The sequence below is a fragment of the Girardinichthys multiradiatus genome, chromosome 12 (genome assembly GCF_021462225.1).
Source record: "Girardinichthys multiradiatus isolate DD_20200921_A chromosome 12, DD_fGirMul_XY1, whole genome shotgun sequence".
Lineage (NCBI taxonomy): Eukaryota > Metazoa > Chordata > Actinopteri > Cyprinodontiformes > Goodeidae > Girardinichthys > Girardinichthys multiradiatus.
The window spans coordinates 5,266,357-5,288,666 of NC_061805.1; the positions used below are offsets into that span (position 1 = coordinate 5,266,357).

A 22,310-nucleotide genomic window follows, 5' to 3' on the forward strand; every position below is an offset into this window, starting at 1 on the left:
CGTTTTGGTCTCATCTGACCAAAGCACCTTCTTCCACATGTTTACTGTGTCCCCAACATGGCTTTTGGTAAAGTGCAAACTGGACTTCTTATGTTTTTCTTTTAACAATGGCTTTCTTCCTGCCACTCTTCGATAAAGACCACATTTTGCAGTGCACGACTAATAGTTGTCTTGTGGACAGATTCCCCCACCTGAGCTGTGGATCTCTGCAGTTCATTCAGAGTTACCATGGGCCTCTTGGCTGCACCTCTGATCAGTGCTCGCCTGTAAGTTTAGGTGGACGGCCTTGTCTTGGGAGGTTTACAGTTGTGCAATACTCTTTCCATTTCCGGATGATGGATTGAACAGTGCTATGTGAGATGTTCAAAGCTTTGGAAATCTTTTTATAGCCTAGGCCTACTTTAAACTTCTCCACAACTTTATCCCTGACCCAATATTCTCTTAACCAACCTCTGAGGCCCTCATAGAGCAGCTGTATTTGTACTGAGATTAGATTACACACAGGTGGACTCTTATTAGCAATCATCGGGCAACTTCTGAAGGCAATTGGTTGCACTCAGAGTAAATGGGGCTGAATACTTTTGCACACCCCAATTTTTTATTTTCTTTCCACTTCACAATTGTATTCCACTTTGTGTTGGTCTTTCACATTAAATTCCAATAGATATATTTATGTTTGTGGTTGTAATGTGACAATATGTGGAAAGGTTCAAGAGGTATGAATACTTTTACAAGCCCCTGCACACTGTCTGTTACCCACCACCAGATTGTTGCAGCTTTAAAATTCTTCCTGCAATTTTCGTTTTCTTAACAAATTAGTTTTTTTAGCTGAATTGTACAGTAATAAAATCAGTTAGGAAAAATCTAATTGCAAATTTAGTTTTATTTTGTTATGCACATATGACTTTGAATAGATATTTTTTTGTAATATCCTCTTCCTTCTGTGTTTCAGTTAAGGAGAAGTTAACAGCAGATCCGGACAGTGAAATTGCCACAACTAGTCTTCGAGTGTCACTCCTGTGTCCGGTAAATGAAGCATCTGTGTAAATTGACATTATTACCAATTCCAGATTGGGCAGTTGCTGAAATTGGAGACACCAAAATAGCAAAAGGGAACAGTACAAAACAATGAAATAATTTTTCTGTAGTATTTTTCTGTAATGCACGCAATGAGTGAATAATGCACACATAAACTTTTTATGTAAATTAGAGCTAAAACTTTCAATTTCATCTACATACATCAAATAGCTTTGTTATAATGTACCTTAAAGAATACTTTTTCGTTATCAAAAATAAGTACCTGACTGTATTCGTATTGATGACATGAACTAAAAATATCACACTGTAGCATTTTGTTTTCCTGTTTACTAGATTCTATGTTTAATAGGTCTCAGGTACTCAATTTGTATACAACAAACAAAGCGTAATACATCAAAACAAGTATTTTTTGTTCATGTGTTTGAAATGACTTTCTTTTTGTTGTCTTCCTAAGCTGGGTAAGATGCGACTGACCGTACCATGCAGAGCTGTGACATGCTCTCATCTACAGTGCTTTGATGCTGCCCTCTACCTGCAGATGAATGAAAAGAAACCTTCCTGGATCTGTCCTGTGTGTGACAAGAACGCTGCTTATGAGAATCTCATCATTGATGGGTTAGTTAAATCAGTTTAGTTATTTCTGTTAGTTAGAAATTTGATTAGTTTTCTTAGTCTGAGCAAGTCTGTGAAATCATTTTTTCCCAGACACCTTCTTCCTTTTCACTCTCTACATAGTAACCATTTAAATTTCTATAATAACTAAAGGAGTCAATTGTTTTTAATTGGTTCGTTAAATAAATGACACGTGGTACATAGGCTTTTTTCATCATCTAGTACTTCATATTTTGTTTATCATTTTAAGTATAGCCATCTTATTTTTGGGGGGTTTTGGCTGATACCACAGATTCATGTTTATGCATGTCTTAGGGTTTACAGGAATACAGGTCACTCAAATTATCAAACAGATGACAAGTTTCTGACAGTAACTACTTTTAATGTTGTTCATATTTAAAGCCTGACCACTTTGAAATATGCTCTAAATATAAATGAACATTTGTTTTATTTATGACATTTCTGTGTGGACAAATATTGAACTTGGAAATGAAAACTAGCAGATGCTACACATACAGTAGCCAGTAGCTCAATTTTTGCAAACTTTGCAGTTGCTTAACATTTAGATGTCTACGAAGGTTCGGAATAACCGAAAAATCTTATTATTGGGCCATTTGGGCCATACTATTGTTGGGAACCTTACTAATGGGTATCGGTGTAAGTTATACTCAAATCATACCTGGCCAGCTGATTGTTGCAACACCGGGTATGTGGGACCGGGTATGCAGAGCACACAGTCTTCTTCGGCGTTCAGCACGCATGCTCCAATGCTGTTCCAAACTTATAAATAGAACGTTGCAAAATCTTTGTTGAATGAGTTGCTCTTCGCTCTCACAATAATATTGCAGCTGAAATAACGGGACAAATATGCAGAACAGAGGTGCTGCACGCAGCACGTCTACAGCTGTTTTCCTAAATTTCCAGGTCTGTGCTCTGTCCTGCCCCCGTCATTTCTCTCCAATAGGATCAATGATCGTCACCCACGTGGCTTCGTTTACAAGTAGTAGTTCACTTGCAAAAAGTACAATGTGGAAACATACCGGACCAAACAAGCGGACCAAAGGACTTTCCTGGTGTGAATACACCCTATGTTGCTACATATGCTGCTTACTGATTATTAGGATTTGGTCTGTAGCTAAGTTTCTTCTTCTGCTACTTCATGTTGTGCTTCTTCTGCTATTGTTTCTGCTTATTTAACTGTTTTTTAAAAAGTTTTTGTTTTAAGCTAGACAAAGTTCAGAAGGAAACAGTGGATGAAAGCATGTTAAAATAAGGAAAGCGTTCTCTTTTTCACTGTGTCATCATTCTCTTAAAGTGGAACTAAACCCGATGTTCATAAAATCATAACCCCGCCCCCAGACAAATTTTGAAAAATACCACCAAAGTGGGCGGTGCCAAGAGACACTGAGGGGCCCCTTGGTGTGAGCAGAGTGATGCTGGTAGTTTCGCCACGGATAGATCTTCTTCTTCGTCATCAGAGGTTTGAGGGAGGCCTTATGGGGCCCAACGGGCCAGAACCTTATCAGTTTGAGGCGGTGACTCATCAATGCCCAAAGCCGGCGCTGCCGAGGCAGTGGAGGACAGAATGGGGACATGTCTAAGTGAAATGTTTTTATAACCGAATGCAGGCCTGTGATGTAGACATGTACCAAGCAGTACCGTTTGAACCAATAGAAAAATTTAACTGCAGTTAAACCCAAAGAGGGCAGCACTAAGACAGTTTTCTGACAAGCGTTCTAGAATTAACCTCTTAAGCCCTGAACTGGAACCAGGGGAGGAATTATTTTAAACAAAGACATGTGGTGTCCTTTAAAATGTCAGACTCTTGGCTAAAAACTGATATAAACCACTCCTACAAACACCAAATGCAGTTAAAACTACAAGCACTGTGACTTTTGCATATCTGTAGACAGCAGAGACCTTACAGATTCCGAAAACATAAGTTTTGTCACAATCCTCCCAGTATTTACTGAACCAGCAGCAAAAGAAGTCCAGAATTATCACTTTGGTTGAAAAACATAATCTAAAAACTTTCTTACATTTGTAATTTTGTCTCCCAAATGTACAATCCTTTGTTTTTTTGGGGGTTTTTTTTATCTTTACCTGCTAACTGCATCTCCCAGTGTGCTTTCCAAGTGAAATTTGGACCAACCAAACTCGAGTTATTGCTCTGCGTAAAGCTATGTTTTATTAAAAATGGAAACAAAATGGAAAATAAATATAGGTAATTTAAAAAACGAATTTGTTAAAACAAACTATTTTAGACATATAAGAAAAAGTTTATTAAGTTCTGCAATTAAAAACAAAAACAAAAGTGCCATTATGTGTCAATGGGCAAAACGCCTATGTCTTTACTAAAAGCTCTGTAACTTTGCGTTAGTTTACCTCAGCTACATGTATCTTTCACAGGTAATGTGCACAAGTGGATTTAGGGTTTTTAAAAGTTTGTAGACTTATTCATGATATTTATAAAAGGTTTATATACTGTACAATTTACAAAAAAAACAAGGGGCAAAAAACAAATCCCATTTCTCTCTGTGTTTCATCCTCATTGTCTGTGGAACAACAGCAGCTACTGTGATATTTACACTTCTGATGGAATCTCCTAAGTGTTGGCTTTAATTTCATACCAAGGTTATTTATTTGGTGTTTGTAATTGCTGAGAAAAACTCAATTAAATTTGGGCATGTTATTTTGAGGACAAACTTCCCAAAACCCTCTTGGGAAATAAGAGGTTAAACAAGTTTAAATGGAAATGTAAAAAAAGAATTGCATTGTAACATAAGGAAAGCACACCTAGGGTCCAATTTAAACAGTTTATCTGCAAAAAAAGTTGATTTTTTATTTTAGATCCCTCCTGACAACACCGATATCTTAAAATTCCAGCAGTTTTTGTAGTGTATTTTTAGTGACATTTTGATCATAAAACCAGAAGCACACTTTAACAAATTTACAACCCTGACTGCTTTTTTTTGCCTATGCTCAGTTGTAGAAATGAGGTAGTTCTGATCAGAGGTGTGTTTTAAAACTGTGTAAGGGCCTGAAAACTTTCCCTGAAATAGAGACGTGATAATAAGACTCGAAATTTAGACCTAATCCCGTAGCAAGAATGAACGTTCCTCAGCACCACAGTCAAACAAAGCCTTAATTTGTTCTTGGGTGGCAGTTTTTTTGCCATCTTTCACGCCACATACAGCCCATGTCTAAAGCCATTCACATAATCAAACATGTTTTTAGGAGGCTTTGACTCCTTCCAATTATCTACACAGCTGCTAAAAGGACCTTTTTAACTGTGTGCATGAACACAAGTCACATTCAGACCAAAGCCTGTGCTCTCTTGAGTGACCTCCTGAGCAGCCAACATCAACCATGGCAACTTTTTCTCCCAGTCTATCCCCCAGCTCGCTGCCTTAGGCGTGTAGAAGTAATTTCAATGTCTGGTGGAAATGCTCCAATGTACCTTGGCTTTCTGTGTGATAAGCCGTAGATTTCACACCTAGCAACGGGGTCAATCACACCTCCTCACTAAGAGGAATTTCTGTTGTCTCCTTGTCCAGAGTCACTCTCAGCAGCAAATGGAATCACTCTTAAGCTAGGAGTCCTTGTCAAGAATTGTTAGGATGAGATAGTAGCTCTCTGAGAGGACTCTCAGAATCTTTGTGAATACGGGTCCTGGTTATTGTGGATGAATTCATCCACACTCTACATAACTAGACAGATCATCAACTCAGGGAATGGCACTGTCTAATGCTTCTAATTTTCTGAATCAAAAATGCCAAATTTCATGTGTGGAAGATGTTAAATGCAACTAGTAGAGACTATTTGTTTCACTCCCTAGTTCATTACGTATATACTAAAATCAATTTTCTTTTTGTTATTAGATGGTAAACTTACGTTGGGTGTCAATAATATCAAATATCATATTGTCTTCTGTGACCAATGTCCTGTCTCTGTTTCATTGGAGCTGGCGAGAGTGGCAGGGCCTTGTAGGAAGATTTGATCCCCAACTTCTAAGGAAGGAATTTTGTGAGTATTTGGAAACTCAGATTAAGTTGTTTCTTGAGACAAATCATAAAGATGACACGTCCCAGACTGTGTTGTGGGAGATATTGAGAGCATATGTATGAGGATGTGTTAGCACCTTTCAGTCCTCGCAGACAAAAACACAACAATTCGGAGCGATTACAACTAGAAGAAGAGAAACGAAGGTGGGACATGGAAAATGCTGCTAAACCATTAAGGGACGCACACAACAAAATCTCAACCCTTAATGTCCACTTAACCATGTCCTTTCTTTAAGTAGAACCTAAATTTACCTATTGCATTGAAATCCAATGTATAAATGTGCTGTCCAAATGATTAGGTCTAAATCCAGGGTCAAATTCACACTATTGAATTATCTGAATTTTATCGTGTTATTTAGATTTTTCTTTTACTCCCCCCCCTGTAATTTTAATTGAGTTATGATCCATGAAATTTGAATCACCTTAGTATATTTATCAAAATGTTTATGGGCAAAAATTGCATGAATTGAAGGGTGTCTCATTATCGACATTTCAGTGTCTTTCCATCTAGCTGCATAAAAATAACCTTTAAAGTATGGTAAGGCTAAGCCTTCCTCCTCTTTTGAGAGCTGTAGGGTTTTATATATAACCTTGGGCCTTTTACCCTGCCAAATAAATCTAGAAATGATCATGAGTTCTATAAAACATTTAACACTACAGGTCCTTCTAAAAATATTAGCATATTGTGATAAAGTTAATTATTTTCCATAATGTAATGATGAAAATTTAACATTCATATATTTTAGATTCATTGCACACTAACTGAAATATTTCAGGTCTTTTATTGTCTTAATACAGATGATTGTGGCATACAGCTCATGAAAACCCAAAATTCCTATCTCACAAAATTAGCATATTTCATCCGACCAATAAAAGAAAAGTGTTTTTAATACAAAAAACGTCAACCTTCAAATAATCATGTACAGTTATGCACTCAATACTTGGTCAGGAATCCTTTGGCAGAAATGACTGCTTCAATGCGGCGTGGCATGGAGTCAATCAGCCTGTGGCACTGCTGAGGTCTTATGGAGGCCCAGGATGCTTCGATAGCGGCCTTTAGCTCATCCAGAGTGTTGGGTCTTGAGTCTCTCAACGTTCTCTTCACAATATCCCACAGATTCTCTATGGGGTTCAGGTCAGGAGAGTTGGCAGGCCAATTGAGCACAGTGATACCATGGTCAGTAAACCATTTACCAGTGGTTTTGGCACTGTGAGCAGGTGCCAGGTTGTGCTGAAAAGTGAAATCTTCATCTCCATAAAGCTTTTCAGCAGATGGAAGCATGAAGTGCTCCAAAATCTCCTGATAGCTAGCTGCATTGACCCTGCCCTTGATAAAACACAGTGGACCAACACCAGCAGCTAACACGGCACCCCAGACCATCACTGACTGTGGGTACTTGACACTGGACTTCTGGCATTTTGGCATTTCCTTCTCCCCAGTCTTCCTCCAGACTCTGGCACCTTGATTTCCGAATGACATGCAGAATTTGCTTTCATCCGAAAAAAGTACTTTGGACCACTGAGCAACAGTCCAGTGCTGCTTCTCTGTAGCCCAGGTCAGGCGTTCTGCCGCTGTTTCTGGTTCAAAAGTGGCTTGACCTGGGGAATGCGGCACCTGTAGCCCATTTCCTGCACACGCCTGGGCTCTGGATGTTTCTACTCCAGACTCAGTCCACTGCTTCCGCAGGTCCCCCAAGGTCTGGAATCGGCCCTTCTCCACAATCTTCCTCAGGGTCCGGTCACCTCTTCTCGTTGTGCAGCGTTTTCTGCCACACTTTTTCCTTCCCACTGAGGTGCCTTGATACAGCACTCTGGGAGCAGCCAATTCGTTCAGAAATTTCTTTCTGTGTCTTACCCTCTTGCTTGAGGGTGTCAATAGTGGCCTTCTGGACAGCAGTCAGGTCGGCAGTCTTACCCATGATTGGGGTTTTGAGTGATGAACCAGGCTGGGAGTTTTAAAGGCCTCAGGAATCTTTTGCAGGTATTTAGAGTTAACTCGTTGATTCAGATGATTAGGTTCATAGCTCGTTTAGAGACCCTTTTAATGATATGCTAATTTTGTGAGATAGGAATTTTGGGTTTTCATGAGCTGTATGCCAAAATCATCCGTATTAAGACAATAAAAGACCTGAAATATTTCAGTTAGTGTGCAATGAATCTAAAATATATGAATGTTAAATTTTCATCATGACATTATGGAAAGTAATGAACTTTATCACAATATGCTAATAGTTTGAGAAGGACCTGTATAATAGCTTCATATTTAGACATGGTCCATAAGAAGGCCTTTGAGGTCAATACATTTTCATCTACATTAAATGAAGCTACGACAATACTTATTCCCAAGAAGGGGAAGGACTTGGAACATGTTTGGCCTTACAGGCCAGTGTCATTGTTAAAGACAAAACAAAGACTTTGTCTAAAACTTGGCAAGAGTTTGTCCTCATCTGACTAAATCAATACACCCTGACCAGACAGGGTTCATACCCAACAGGCACTCATCATTCCATATTTGCAGAAGTCTCTTCAATATTATGTACTCGCTTAGACATCTTAAAGAAGATTTCTTCATTTTGAGTTTAGATGCCGATAAGGCTGCTTAGAATGGCCATATCTCCACGCTCTAAGTTTCAATTTGTAGCTCTTTATGTCATAGATTCAACTGTTATGCTCAAATGCCAAAATCCTTACTAATCAGACCATCTCGAATAAATTCAATTTGCACAGGGACATGAGACAAGGATGCCCCCTCAGTCCCTTGCAGCGTGAAGACCCAACTGTGTTACAACAGACCCCATTTAGATTGGCTTGGGATTAATTCACTTATTTAGGATTAGCCATTGCAAGCAGGTATAATCACCTGTTTGAAGCTAATTTTATGGATATATTAGACAGGTTAAAGAGGAAATTGGAGTTTTGGAAAACACTTCCAATATTTCTGATAGAAAGGGTAAATGCAGTTGAGATGGGTTGTCTCCCTAAATTGTTGAGAGAGACAAAGGCGTTCTTTAAAAAACTAGATTCCATAATTCTTCCATTTATCTGAAATTATGAATTCCATTGGAACAGAAAGGGACATTTGTGTTAAGCCTAAGATAAGTAGAGGAAGTAAACCTCTTAGACTTAGGGCTCTATCCTTCACACTAGCACTGTGTGCAAACCCATCATATGCTCCTTCAACTATGGATGGGTTATTTGATCGATGGAAGGATTTGGGATTGTGCTGTGTTTAGGATTTGTTTGTTTTCCTCATTCCAGCAACTTGATAAAGACCAGCTTCTTTAAATACCTACTGGTAAAATGTTTGTAAGTACACATCTTTATAACTTTGAAAATGCAACACCCAAGAGTCTTAGAGATTTTATAACAAATAAACCACGTAATCCTATTTACCTATGATGATTTACAAGAACTTAGTAAAGTAAATATTGATAATGTAAACCTGGGTCTTGGAAAGGGAATTGGGTATGGAAAACTAGATAAGATTTGGGAAAAGTTAGGGATATTCGGCAATTGGGTAAAATTTCAAAATGAACCTAAAGTGCACTATAACTTTTACACTTGAACATAATGTGACATTCCCTAAAATTTTAAATGCACGTCCAACTGTTCAATGTTTTAGTTCTTTTAGCATCACTTGCTGTTATCTAACAAGGAGCCTAACGGCAAAATTCACAATGAGGTTTGATCCATGAACCAATAAATTTCCTGGTTCAATCAGAATTGGAATTTAAGCAGTCCTCATAATAATGCTGTTAAAATTTTGACATCATGAGACCAAGAAGACACCTAACAGTACCTCGCCATTCAAGGCTTTAAACAGAATGTTCTCAGACAGAAGTGGTCACTGAGCTTACAGTATCACAAAGTGTCATCAGCAGGTTGCCTCAAAGAGTCTTGAGGAGTCACAGAAAGGCAAAGAAGTGGATACCCTTTGGTCACATCCCACATTGATGACCACTTCATTGTAAACAGTGCCCTGCAGAACCAGATGATGAATACCACTTAACTCTAGGTACATTCAAGGGAGGTGACAGGCATCCAAGTGTCATTTTAGACCATTTGAAACTGTTCATATCAGCATGGTCTGCATGCTAGATGACCTGAAAGGATACTTGACCAGAGAGCCTACTGCTCCCTGTAAAGGATGGGTTAAATGCAGAGGACAAATTTCATTGTAATGTACATGTGCAATGACCAATAAAGATAACCAGACACAGGCATCATCCAGGGAGCATTTGCACTAGATGAGGGACCAGTGGACCTTGGTACTGTTTTCTGATTAAAGTTGATCCACGTTGAGCAGAAATGATGGCCTCCGGCAATGCTGGGGAAGACAACATGCTAAAGAAAAGAGCGCTATGCATCAGACGAGCCTTTGGTGGTGGTGGTGTTACAGCATAGACAGGTGTGTCTGGTTCATACAGAACTGCCATACACAGTGACAAGCCCACACTACCTGAATAACATCATTAATCCAGGCATGAACAACACAGGCCTAATATCATCTTCATGGATGATAATGCTCCAGCACATCGAGGTCGCATGATTAGGGTACGGCTGCTATAAACCTGGAGTACTGCAAACGGAGTAGCCTGCACTTTCCCCAGACCGGAATCCCACAGAAAACCTATAGGATCAGCTGAGTCAAGGTCTAGAGCAAGGGTGGGCAAACTTTTTGACTCGTGGGCCACAATGGGTTCTAAAATGTAACAGAGGGGCCGAGCCAGGAACGGATGGATGTGGTATTTATGTGAACTAATATAAATGACATGTAAAAGCCATAACATAAATAAGGTTCTGTCCTTTAATAGATAGTAAAGCATGGATATGCAAGGCTTATTGTTCAAATCATTTTCCAAATGCAATTCTTTTCACAACACAGTAGAGAAACTCATGTTTGGCGGGCCGGATTAAAAACCCAAACGGGCCATATATGGCCCGGGGCTGCAGTTTACCCCTGCCCGGTCTAGGGGCTCGTAATTCTGTGCCCCAGAACCTCAATGACCTGAGGACCGCCCTTCGAGAAGAGTGAGATGCTATGCCTCAGCAGACAATAAGTCGACTTGTGAACAGCAGGAGACGTTGTCAAGCAGTAATTGATGCTAAAGGACACAACACGTTATTAAAACATTTACGTTTTTTGTTGTGATATGCCCACCACTGCATTTGGCTTTTATTTCAATAAATTGTTCTAGATTCAATTAAATTAAATTCAAAAACACTTTATTCATCCCAAAGGGAAATTCATTGTTGTTGTAGCTCATATTCAGGTTTCTTCAAAGAGCCGTTGTAGATGCAGATCTGAAGAAGCCTCTGACTGAAGACAGTCTCATGAAGAGGAGATGAGGAAAATAATCAGTGCTTCCCTACTTTTGTGATATTATATCACTGAAGCATGAACATTTTATGTTTCCATAAATTTCACCTAAAAGCCAAATATTTATAACTTTTTGTGGGTCGTGTATGGTAAGTTTTCCCTTAATGCCAGATATAGATTACATTTATCTGGACCCTGGGGCAGTTCCCTTTCACAGCGTATGCTGGGGCAGCGTACCAAAAGCAGGAAAAGAGGATGTAAGGCAGCAGCAGCATATTAGAGTAGAAAACGAATGAGGGGAAAAACAAAGTGATTACGCAAATCTGAAGATGAAATAGTTAAAAAATGTCCAGTTGGTCTGCTTAGTGTAGTGAGAAGGGGCAGGCGCACACATGCATTTAAAAATCAAAGTAGCAACAGAAACCGCGATAGAATGCTTTTTTATTCGTGCATTTTTCCTTCTCGATTAGTTCAATACTCCACCTGAAACAATCCGTTACAACATCGTGACAAGGAAAAATCTCTATATGAAAGGAAACCAGGCCAAATGAAGGCATACATTTGCTCATTCTCTTGTTAATGCCCTTGTCACTGTCTTTGTTAGCCCTCCCAGGCTTTTCTGATAGGAAGTGCTGCGGTATGTAGTGAAGGGTCATGTTTATTGCATCATCCACAGACCTGTTGGCTCTGTAGGTAAACTGAAAGGGATACAGAAATGGGTCCGTGACAGTTAAAGGTGGGTCAACACAAGGCTCTCAAAGGATTTCGTTACCACAGAGGTCAGGACGACAGGTGTGAGGTCATTTAGTCCTGTGATCCTTGGATTTTTGAGGACAGGGGTGATTGTGGATGCTTTGAAGCAGGCTGGCACATTAAAGTCTGTAAACACCAGAGACAGCTGATCAGCACAGTGCTTGGGGTGGATGGGGAGAGACAGTCTGGCCCAGTTGCTTTGCAGGGTTTCTGTCTCTTAAACTAGTCTATTGACATCATCTCTGAAATGGAGGTGGGACGAGGGGTGGAGTGAGTGGAGCTGTCTAACTGTGAGGAGAGAGGGAAGGAAATTGTGGACTGGGGCTGAGGCTGAGTGGAGGAGTCACAGGGAACGATGACCGATTGACTCTCAAAGCGGCAGTAGAACTGTTTCAGCTCATTTGCAAGGCAAAAGTCATTGATAGAGTTTGGGGGTCCTTGGGTTTATAGTTTGTGATCTGTCTGAACCCCTTCCAGACAGATGTGGTGTCGTTTTCATGTTACATTAGTAACATGAAAATGACACCACATCTGTCTGGAAGGGGTTCAGACAGATGTGGTGTCGTTTTCATGTTACTTATGGAACAAAACCACTCCTGAAAAAAACAGCTATGCTGGACTTTCAAAATAAGACCTAAACATACTGTATAAAATAAAATCCCTCATATTTCAAAAAGCTGATTATTGCAGAATTAGGATATGCAGTACTTCTGCAACTAAGCCAGTAATGAAAATCGGTCCACTTTATCCTTTCAGAATAAGCTCACTGATATTTTTAAAATAAGTCCCTCAATATTTATAGTTACTAGGGGTGTAACAATACACAATTCTCATAGTGTCAACCCAACCTCTGTACATAATTTAAAATGCAGGTTGAGCAATCTCTGTTGATAAGAAGGGGATTTTTCCAACAGCTACACTTGCTGCATTTGGAAAACAACTCTAAAGTGATTTAAACATGTTTTGTTCAAAAACTTCTAAACATCATCAACTGTTTTCAAGTGTTATGTAGCTGTATAATCTATCTATGCATGCATTGGCTGTGCCTGCTTATGCTACTTGATTCATTGAAAAAAATCCAACCAAATATCAGTTTTATCCGTTCCATTTTTTTAAGTTTTAGAACATAATAAAATCTAATTTATTTCAGAAATTGGAAAAGATTATTTGTTTACTGCTGATGAAGTATAAAATATATATATTTAAATTTTTCTTGACTGAAGTTTATCGGAATGGTACCTCACTGTCACGTTAAAACCCGAATTTGTATCGAGCCATGAATTTGTGTACCGTTACACCCCTAATAATTACTGTTGCCATCTTACGCTTAAAATAGAACATTAGGTGATTTTAGTTTTGATCTTACATTTAAAATAAAACTATAGTTTTGTTTTTTTTCGGAGGAAAAAAATATTCTCACTCCCACACCAGATAAAGTGCCCTGTTTAGATATGCACCTTTTTTTTTTTTTTACCTTTTTTGTTACATTCCAGCCTTTAATTTAAATGTTTTATATCTTTTTTCATGTAATAGATTTGCACAAAATTGTCTCAGTTGCTGAAATGAAATGAGAAAAATATGTATAAACAAAAAAAGAAAACTGAAAATTGTTATGTATATATGTATCCCACCCCCTCTGCTATGAAGCCCCTAAAAGGCTCCAGAGGCTGCAACACTGTAAGCAAGAGGCATCACACCATGAAGACCAAGAAGCATTTCAAGCAAGTCAGTAACAAAGTTGTTGTGAAGTACAAGTTAGGGAGGGGTTATAAAAAATCTCCAAATTGATATTGACGTTCCCCTGTCCCACCAGTAAATCCATCATCTTCAAATGATGTGGTATATGGTACCACAACAATCTTGCCAAAAACCTGCTAAAATTGAAGTTTTCAGTCACCGAGGAAAATGCAATGTTTGCCATACACCCAACACTTGCCATCACCCGAAGAACACCATTCCCAGTGAAACATGGTGGTGGCTTCGTCATGCTGTGGGGATGTTTTTATGCAGCAGGGACTGGGAAATTGGTTCAAGTCTTGGAAAAGATGGTGCTAAATACATAGATTTTCTTTGCCTGTGACTCGACTGGGACGAGGGTTCACCTTCCAGCTGGACGGTATCTTGAACCATACTTGTATAGCAAAACTCCAGTGGTTTAAGAGGAAACATTTAAATGTGTTAGAATGGCCTGACCAAAGTCCAGACCTCAACCCAATTGAGAATTTGAGGCTAGACTTGGTGATCGTTGTTAACAAGTGACAACCGTCCAACATGAAGAAGGTAGAGCAGTTTTGCCATGAGGAATGGGCAAAAATCCCAGTGGCAAGATGTGGACAGCTAATATAAGTGTATCTGAAGCGACTTGCAGCTTTAATTGCCACAAAAGGTGGCACACTTAAGGTGAACAGTTATGCACAGTGATGTTTTCTGTTTTTTGTTGTTTGATTCACAATGTTCTGTAAATTTAATGGTGCAAACTCTCAAACAGTCCATTTTAATGCCAAGGCGGGTGAATGCTTTGGCAAGTCGCTGTAAATATCTTGTCAGACTTCCCCAAATTAACTAAATTGTGTCTACCTTTTTGACCCTGGAAAACAATAACCAGCATTTATTTGTCCGTCATAATCAATTTTGCACAACGATGTTAAAAGTAATATCATGGGACAAATTCATAAAAAAAACAAATTTAAGTGCATTTCTTTGCTTTCAAGAACAAACCCTGGAAAACCAGTGGATAGTGACTTATGAACAGCTGATCAGATTAGCACAGACTCAGACATTTATATACAGATCATCTTTGGCCCACACAAGATTGTATATCAGACAGAAGGAATTTCATGAAAAGCCTGATTGACGCTTGGCACTGACATGGAGACAGATACAAACTCAGTGTTAAAGTGTGTCCAGCTTTTATGCTGAAACCTGACACACACTGGGCATCGCTCTGTCACAGAATTACAAATATTCACAAAGTGTCAGGCCCCATCACAATTTATGTTCTTCAACTCAAGTCATCTGTCCATATACTTACATTTAGGCAAAGAACAGAATTAAGATTAAGTAATTGAGTAATAATAATTAATACTCCTTCCAGGTTTACTGGTAGAAATTGGTTCCAAGCCACTCTTAATAATAAAGCTATATAATAATAAATCTTATGCTAAAAGAAGACCCTGATAATATTGATAGTCTCATCATTCCACTGAATTCTAACTGGGGAAGCGGAGTCACTGGTACAAAACAGCTTTAATCCACATTTTCAGGTCAGTCAGTCAGTCAGTTTCTACCGCTTATTCCATAGTGGGTCGCGGGGGAGCTGGTGCCTATCTCCAGCAGTCTATGGGCGAGAGGCAGGGTACACCCTGGACAAGTCGCCAGTCCATCGCAGGGCAACACACAAACAACCACGCACAGACTCATTCATACACTTAAGGGCAATTTAGAGTTACCAATTAACCAGCAGGCATGTCTTTGGACTGTCGGAGGAAGCCGGAGTACCCGGTGAGAACCCACGCATGCACGGGAAGAACATGCAAACTCCTTGCAGAAAGACCCCCGGCTCTGAATCGAACCCAGGACATTCTTGCAACAGTGCTGCCCACATTTTCAGGTGCTAATAATATATTGCTTTTACTGTTGCTGAAGTTGAACTAAGTCATAACAGTCCATTGTAGTCTAACTAAGAAAGCTGGGTCATTGGTGTAAGAGCAGCTATATTATTACTAATTATTATTACTAATAATGTTTGGTTTTCGCTGGTAATCCTGATAAAACTAAAAATCTATGAAAAAGTAATTAAATTACGCAATTGGGTGCAGGACTAAGCAACACACAAGAAGAAAAAGATTTTGCAAGAGTGCGGTGGAATCCTGGGGGTGCTAATATATAACTGTGATTGTATGTGCAAGAATTTGACTGTCAACATTGACAGAGCGCCATTGTCCTTGAGGAGAGACATGGAAGTTTTCTCAATCGGCCGCAAAGTCTTATCTGGGTCACAGCTGTTCGGGGGTGCTGGGAAAGAGCGCCATGTTTACATAACATCCAGGAGATATTTTGTCGATAGCCACTTAGCAGAAATTGCCACGGCCATGTTGGGGCACCAGATTTAGAAAAACAATAAGTGTTCTGGTTCAAGCAGTTGTGTGGATTTCCAAGCACTTCAAGAGTTTTTACTGTTATCTCTCAATTGCAAATCCAAATATCCAAATTTCTGGGACTTTCCGCAGTTCTAGAGCGAACAACCTTCTCCACAATTAAATCCTTTCACTTCTGAGTCCAAAAGCCTCTTCCAGGCTACAATTCTGTTCAAGAACCGTATCCAGCTTGCGGCTTACCTCTCTTAACAATTCAGTCTGAGCAATGATCGCTTTGTAGATTCCATCCTACATCGCAAGCAGCTTTGGGATGCTATGAACAGCTGCCCACGTTTTGCTACTCACTTGATAAGTCAGGTAACCAATGCCGGCTCCAAAAAGCAGAAAACCTGTTATCAAAAATCCAAATATATATACGTCTTCTGCGTTCTCAATCGACATTGTAGTCAAGCACACAAGCTTCCATTGTTGCAAGGAATCCATTGTGTATCCAGAAAAGAACGTACCGGCAGGGCAAGAGGGTTCTTTCTTTACCCTGTCTTCCCGTGGAAAAAATTTGATCAATTGTGTTGGGAGACCAGCTGACCAAATCCATAATTTGTAAGTTTGGAAGATATGTAAAGTGAGGCTCTGAGAAAAACACAGACAAACGCAGATGCAGAAGCAGGCAAGAGGGAGGGTGAGAAAACGCGTGCGTCCTCCACTGAGAGCAGAGCAAGAAAAAAAGATTAACCAACAATTTGAATGCAGATTAATGTCATGTGACTTTTTACTTGCCATTTAAAAAAAAAAAAAAAACTGGTCATTGTCATACTGCCCGTATTTATTTTGTCACAGATGTCCCAAAAGGAAGTAATTATTTTAAAGCTATTATCATTTATAAGGATTACACCTATGCTTGCTTCTCTGCACTGGCTTACTGTTCATCTCAGGATTCCGTTCAATTGCATTTGCCATTTTTTAGGTCTTATATTGACATTTTTTAGGTTTTATTTGTATGGCACCACCATATTTGTTAGAAGGGTTGCACACATACTCGAGCCAGATTTGAGGTCCACAAATCATCTTTGATTAGAGACTTCCAGATCACAGCTTTAAAGGGGCGATCACTAAGGTTTCCCAGTGTTGGTGCCTAATCTGTGGAACAACCTGCTTTTGCACATTAGAGCTACATAGACTGCTCATCATTTAAAGGATGTGTTAATTAAATTAAATAAAATTTATTTAAATAGCACTAATTCACAACATGTTGTTTCAAAGCACTTTACAATGAAAAGAATTCAATTCAGATTCCAAGTCAAGTTCATTCATTCCACATTGATCATGGTTATCAAACAAAGCAGTCAAATTCAGTTTATTATTTAAATTGCAGTTTTCTATCCAAGGAAACTGTTAGGTTTAAACCCCAACACTCATTACAACATCTGCACAAAGAAAGACACAGAGAAGTTAGTTTGTTTTAACTTGCAAGGAGAGTGTCCCGGAGACTGTCTCAGTTACAATCCTCCAAACACACTCTGAAGACAGTCTCCGCTCTTCATGCTTTTATTAGAAAAGGAACGCCCTAGTTACATGAGGTTTCAAATGCTGAGGGAGTTTATCTTTATGTGAAAACAGACTGTTCTCACATCCTGTGCTCATGTTGCAACATCATATTCCTCTATGCACATAAGGAGATAACCATTCTCAATCAGTAATATAAACAGCACATCTAGATAGTAAATGAGTAATGTAGAATGAAAACTGAATAATGTATGTACATTTATCTAACATTTCCCTCCTGTTTATTCAGTTTAGCATTATATCAATTTTAAACATCATTCAGTGACTACTTCTTTTCAGATTTTCAGTCATGAAATCATTGCATTGCTAAAAAGTTACACTCAGAGGACCTCCCTAATAACCATCAGGGTCTGGATACAAGTCTGGAAAATGCAGAGACGTCTCTTTGTTGCTTGTCTCATCAGGGTCTTCATCTGAGTCCTCGTCTGGTCTTATAAGGGCATACATCTCTGAGAGCTCTGTTTTAACTGGTTGTATAGCAGAGGTGATTATTCGAGAACACAAGGCTCTTATACAAGGAATACAACAACATCCACATAAGGTGAGAATAGCTGCAAACACAGCAATAGACATTAATATAGAAAACACTAGTTGTTTATATTTTCCAAACATTTCCCCAAAACCATCCCACATTGAGGTGTCAACTCCAGAATGGTCTTTCATTTTGTCGTTGAGTGATCTAAGGCCTTCCAACGCTTTAGTCAGGCTTCCATCAGCTGCGGTGTTATTTGGTATAAAAGTGCAACACTGACCACCAAATATGGAACAAACACCTCCTTTCTCAGCTAAGAGCATGTCAACGGCAATTCTATTTTGGAAAGCCATAAGTGAGGTAGCTGACAGTTGTTCATGGATAGCGGAGAAACCTTCTTCAGTTTTGTTTCCTAATCTCTGCACATTATAATGGATGTAGTTGATTCTGTCTACATTTTATTGATTGTACACCACCAACATATGGTGGATTCAAAGCCTGCTGCTACTTGATCTGCTAATTTATATTCATCAGGGACCCCTCTTGGTATTCCTATGCTGTCTATGTAAGTAGGGTCATCTTGATTGTTTCATACCACTACAATCTAGATACCAGTCATACCCATCCCAGCTGTTTGCCCCATAGCCCCCTATTTGCAAGTTTCAATCAAAAGTGAACACAGTCTGTGTTCTGTTAGTTTGATAGCAGAAATACAGTTCTTTTGTTCTACTGCTATCCCCATCTGTAGTATTACAGGGGTTTTTTAATATTTCATGTTGGATTTTGGATCGATTAGGATTATAGTACCCTGCTCTTCTTTTTTGCATTTTGTGATTTCTTTCCCATATTAACAAGGCACTTACAACTATGATTGAGATGATGCTCCCTATTATCAATATCTTTTTGTGTGTAGGGGTGAACATCTTTCTGTAGATTGGAGCCCTTCCTAAAAACCTGTAGCAGAGCTGTGGACAATCTTCACCGGTTTGAGACAACTGCAAACTATAATTGCAGCCCCCTTTGTAGCCGGACTACCTCTGAAGGTCAGATGAAGAGCTACAATGCTACAACAGATACCACAATGCTATTACTACAACACAAACAATGATAGTTAGGGTAAACACTGCTATTGAGAAATTTATTTTAGTCATGTTCTATTATTCTTTTACAATGTGTTAGATGGATCCATGAGTTCCTTTCTGCAATCTTAATCGCAGTTCCAGTAGTCAACAACACCTGATAGGGCCCTTCCCACTTAGGTGAATGCCAATACTTCTTCTTTATGCTTTTTATCAGGACCCAGTCACCTGGTTCAACTAACGGTATTCCCTGCGTAGACACAGAAGTTTCATCATCATTAGTTTTCTCATTGTTTTGCTGTCTTTGTTGTAACATCTTTCTCATATAATCTGCCAGTGTGCTTTCATCATCTGTTTCCCACATATTTTTAAAATATGGCAGTCTGTAAGGTCTCCCAAACACAGTTTCATATGGTGTTAATCCGTATATGTTGACATAGAGTTTTACTAAATCCATGCATTTAGTCCATGGTCTTCCAGTTTCTTCCATGCATTTTCTTAACCTGTTCTTTATAGTCCCATTCATTCTTTCTACTAGCCCAGCGCTTTGTGGATGATAAGCACAGTGGTGTTTTAGGTCTATGTGGAAGGCTTGTCCTATTTTGTTAATGATTTGATTAAAAAAGTGTGTACCGTTGTCACTATAGATTTTCTCTGGAATACCATACCTTGGTATTATGTCTTTGCATAAGGCTTTTGCCACTGTTAATGCATCTGGTGTTTTTGTTGGAAATAGTTCTATCCATTTTGAGAATGAATCTATTATTACTAAACAATACTTTTTCCCTTCGCTGTTGTTTAGTTCTATGAAATCCATGTGGATATGTTGAAAAGGGTATTTGGCCTTGGGAAATTGTCCCCTTTTTGGCCTTAAGTTCCCTTGGGCATTGTGTTTTGCACATACTAAGCAGCTTCTACAAAATTTTTTGAATAGGAGTTGAATCCATAGGTTGTGTATACTTGGTTTACCAATCCTGTCATCCCTCCTGTTGAGACATGTGACTTACCATGACTCAATATTGCTGCCCATTTGTATAGGTTTTTTGGTAGGATTGGTTTATTTTCTGGTCAGGTGAAAATACCATCTTTTAATTGTGCCCCTTTTCTTTGCATAATTGTTGTTGTTCCTGTTTTGGTGATTGTTGTTGCATGTCTTTTAATGTTTCATTTTGTAAATCAGCTCCTGTCATCATTAGAACTTGTATTTGTTTCTGTGCTGGTAGGTGTACCTTTTTCCTTTAAATGTGAAAGCAAACCAGTACTGACTGTCTTTATGCAGTGGCACAGAGAAAAATGCATTGCTTATGTCCACTACAGTGAAAAACTTAGCTTTTGGGTTCAGAGAATTCAACAGTGTGTGTGGATCTGCTACACACGGCGATCTTTGAATGACTGCGTTATTAACTGCTTGTAAATCCTGAACCATCCTCCACCCTACAGATGGAGGTGCCTTTTTTACAGGGAATATAGGAGTGTTACAGGGTGACTCAGCACATTCAATCAACACTCCTGCCTTTTTCAAATCTGTAATAACTGGTTCAATTCCTATCATTGCATCAGGTTTTAGCGGGTATTGTTTCACTCTAGGCCTATATTCTGTTTTGGGTCTTATTACAACAGGAAGCGCTGTTTTGACTAGGTCAACATCTGTTGGCCCTTGAGACCATAGTTTTTCAGGAACCAGCTTCAACAGTTCCTCTTGTTCCTTAGTAAAGAAGATATGTCACTTTTCCTTTTTGTCTAGATGCACTCCGGATTGGACAGTCACTGTCCAAAACAATGCCTTTTTTGTCATCAGGGTTGATTGACTGTACCAGGTGTTTACACCTGTTGCAACCCAATCTCTTGCTCTTTCACCACTGTTTACTAATTGGCCCAAGTTTTTCCACTCTTCAGTTGTCTCTTTACACAGTGAGATATGAGGTTCTGAGTATTGTCTAAACAACCTTTTGACTGTATCTGGCAGTATTACTGCAGCTGCGGCATTTGCCGTCACGTCTGAGTACACATATGACACTGTTATTTATACTGGAGTGATTTTGTCAAATTCGCTTTTGTATTTGGTGTCTGGTTTGTTTGTGTACCACATTGTAACATGTAGGTCATCAGGTGACATTACATCCTGAGGGTTTTTGTTAGGTATTATTTAGTCAACTCAGAGGTAAGAACGATACAGTCAGAGTTACTTGTGACAAGGGTAGCCCACTTTGCAGTGAAACTACAAAGTTTTTGACACCCTATCTCTTTATTTATATGCACAGTTCAACAGACAGTTCAGACAGGGTGTGTGTGTGTGAGACGGAAAGGAGGCTGGTTCACACAGAGATAACAATGATCTCACACACACAGGGAGGAAGGCATAGTGCAGGTGCCTTGCAACACAAGGTTTTTACATGAGTGATAACAAGTTTTTGCACCCATCCAACAGTCCCTCCTTTTATCACAAGTAAAAACATTTAATATAAAAACGAGTAAGAAAAATACTTTGTATGAGCGAAAACCCACGGACGGTAAACAGATTATATTTTGTGGGAAATACTCATACGGCCCCGCCGCCCTCGGCGACCATTAAAAGTTAAATGTTGATTAATACTTGAAATCATAAAAATAAAAGAATAAAACTTGAAATCATAAAAATAAAAGAATAATACTTGAAATCATAAAAATAAAAGAATAATACTTGAAATCATAAAAATAAAAGAATAATACTTGAAATCATAAAAATAAAAGAATAATACTTAATGAAAACAGTGAAACATAATAAAGGAATTTAAAAATCTGCCCTGTTTATGTCATCATTGTACTTTTTCTCATTTCACTTAAGCAACAACTTCTTTCGATTTTCTGCTGTAAGGTCATTTTATGAAATACAATGTATGAGTACACTCAGGCTTTTGATGTGATTTATTTACAACATGTCATCATAATCGTCCCCTTCATTTTCGTGCATTTCTACCTAGTTCAGTGTTGCATATGCCACCATGAACAATACCAGAAATTCTGTAGGAATGGATGTGCGTCATGTTCTTCCGTCAGTGTTCTGAGATGGGTCCCGTCTGATGTCCATCTCTTCTGGTTCGGTATCACCTCCTGTGGATCCTGCTTTAGATAGAGAAAGAGTCCTGCTACCAGAATTAAGCTCAGGCTTATCAGTCCTGTCCGCATGTTACAGAGAGCCATTTTATAATTGGGCGCAGATCAGCTGTTTTCTTCACCGGTTTGAGACGCTGGGCCATCTTTGAACCCGGACTTCCTCTGCTACCCCGTCGGTTGATCTGGCTCCTGTAATGGCAAAACTGGCTTACAGTGGCT

The 22,310-nt window shown here is 39.1% G+C and overlaps 1 protein-coding gene across 3 annotated transcripts in view; it reads left to right on the top strand.

Annotated features, from left to right (window-relative positions):
* Nucleotides 1-22,310, top strand: part of pias2 (protein inhibitor of activated STAT, 2) — a 59,723-nt gene that overhangs the window by 13,968 nt on the left and 23,445 nt on the right. For all 3 annotated transcript variants that reach the window (XM_047381352.1, XM_047381354.1, XM_047381351.1), the window contains exons 8-9: nucleotides 953-1,026; nucleotides 1,493-1,653. In XM_047381352.1, coding sequence (XP_047237308.1) covers nucleotides 953-1,026; nucleotides 1,493-1,653 — 235 coding nt within the window. The remainder of the gene's footprint in view (nucleotides 1-952; nucleotides 1,027-1,492; nucleotides 1,654-22,310) is intronic.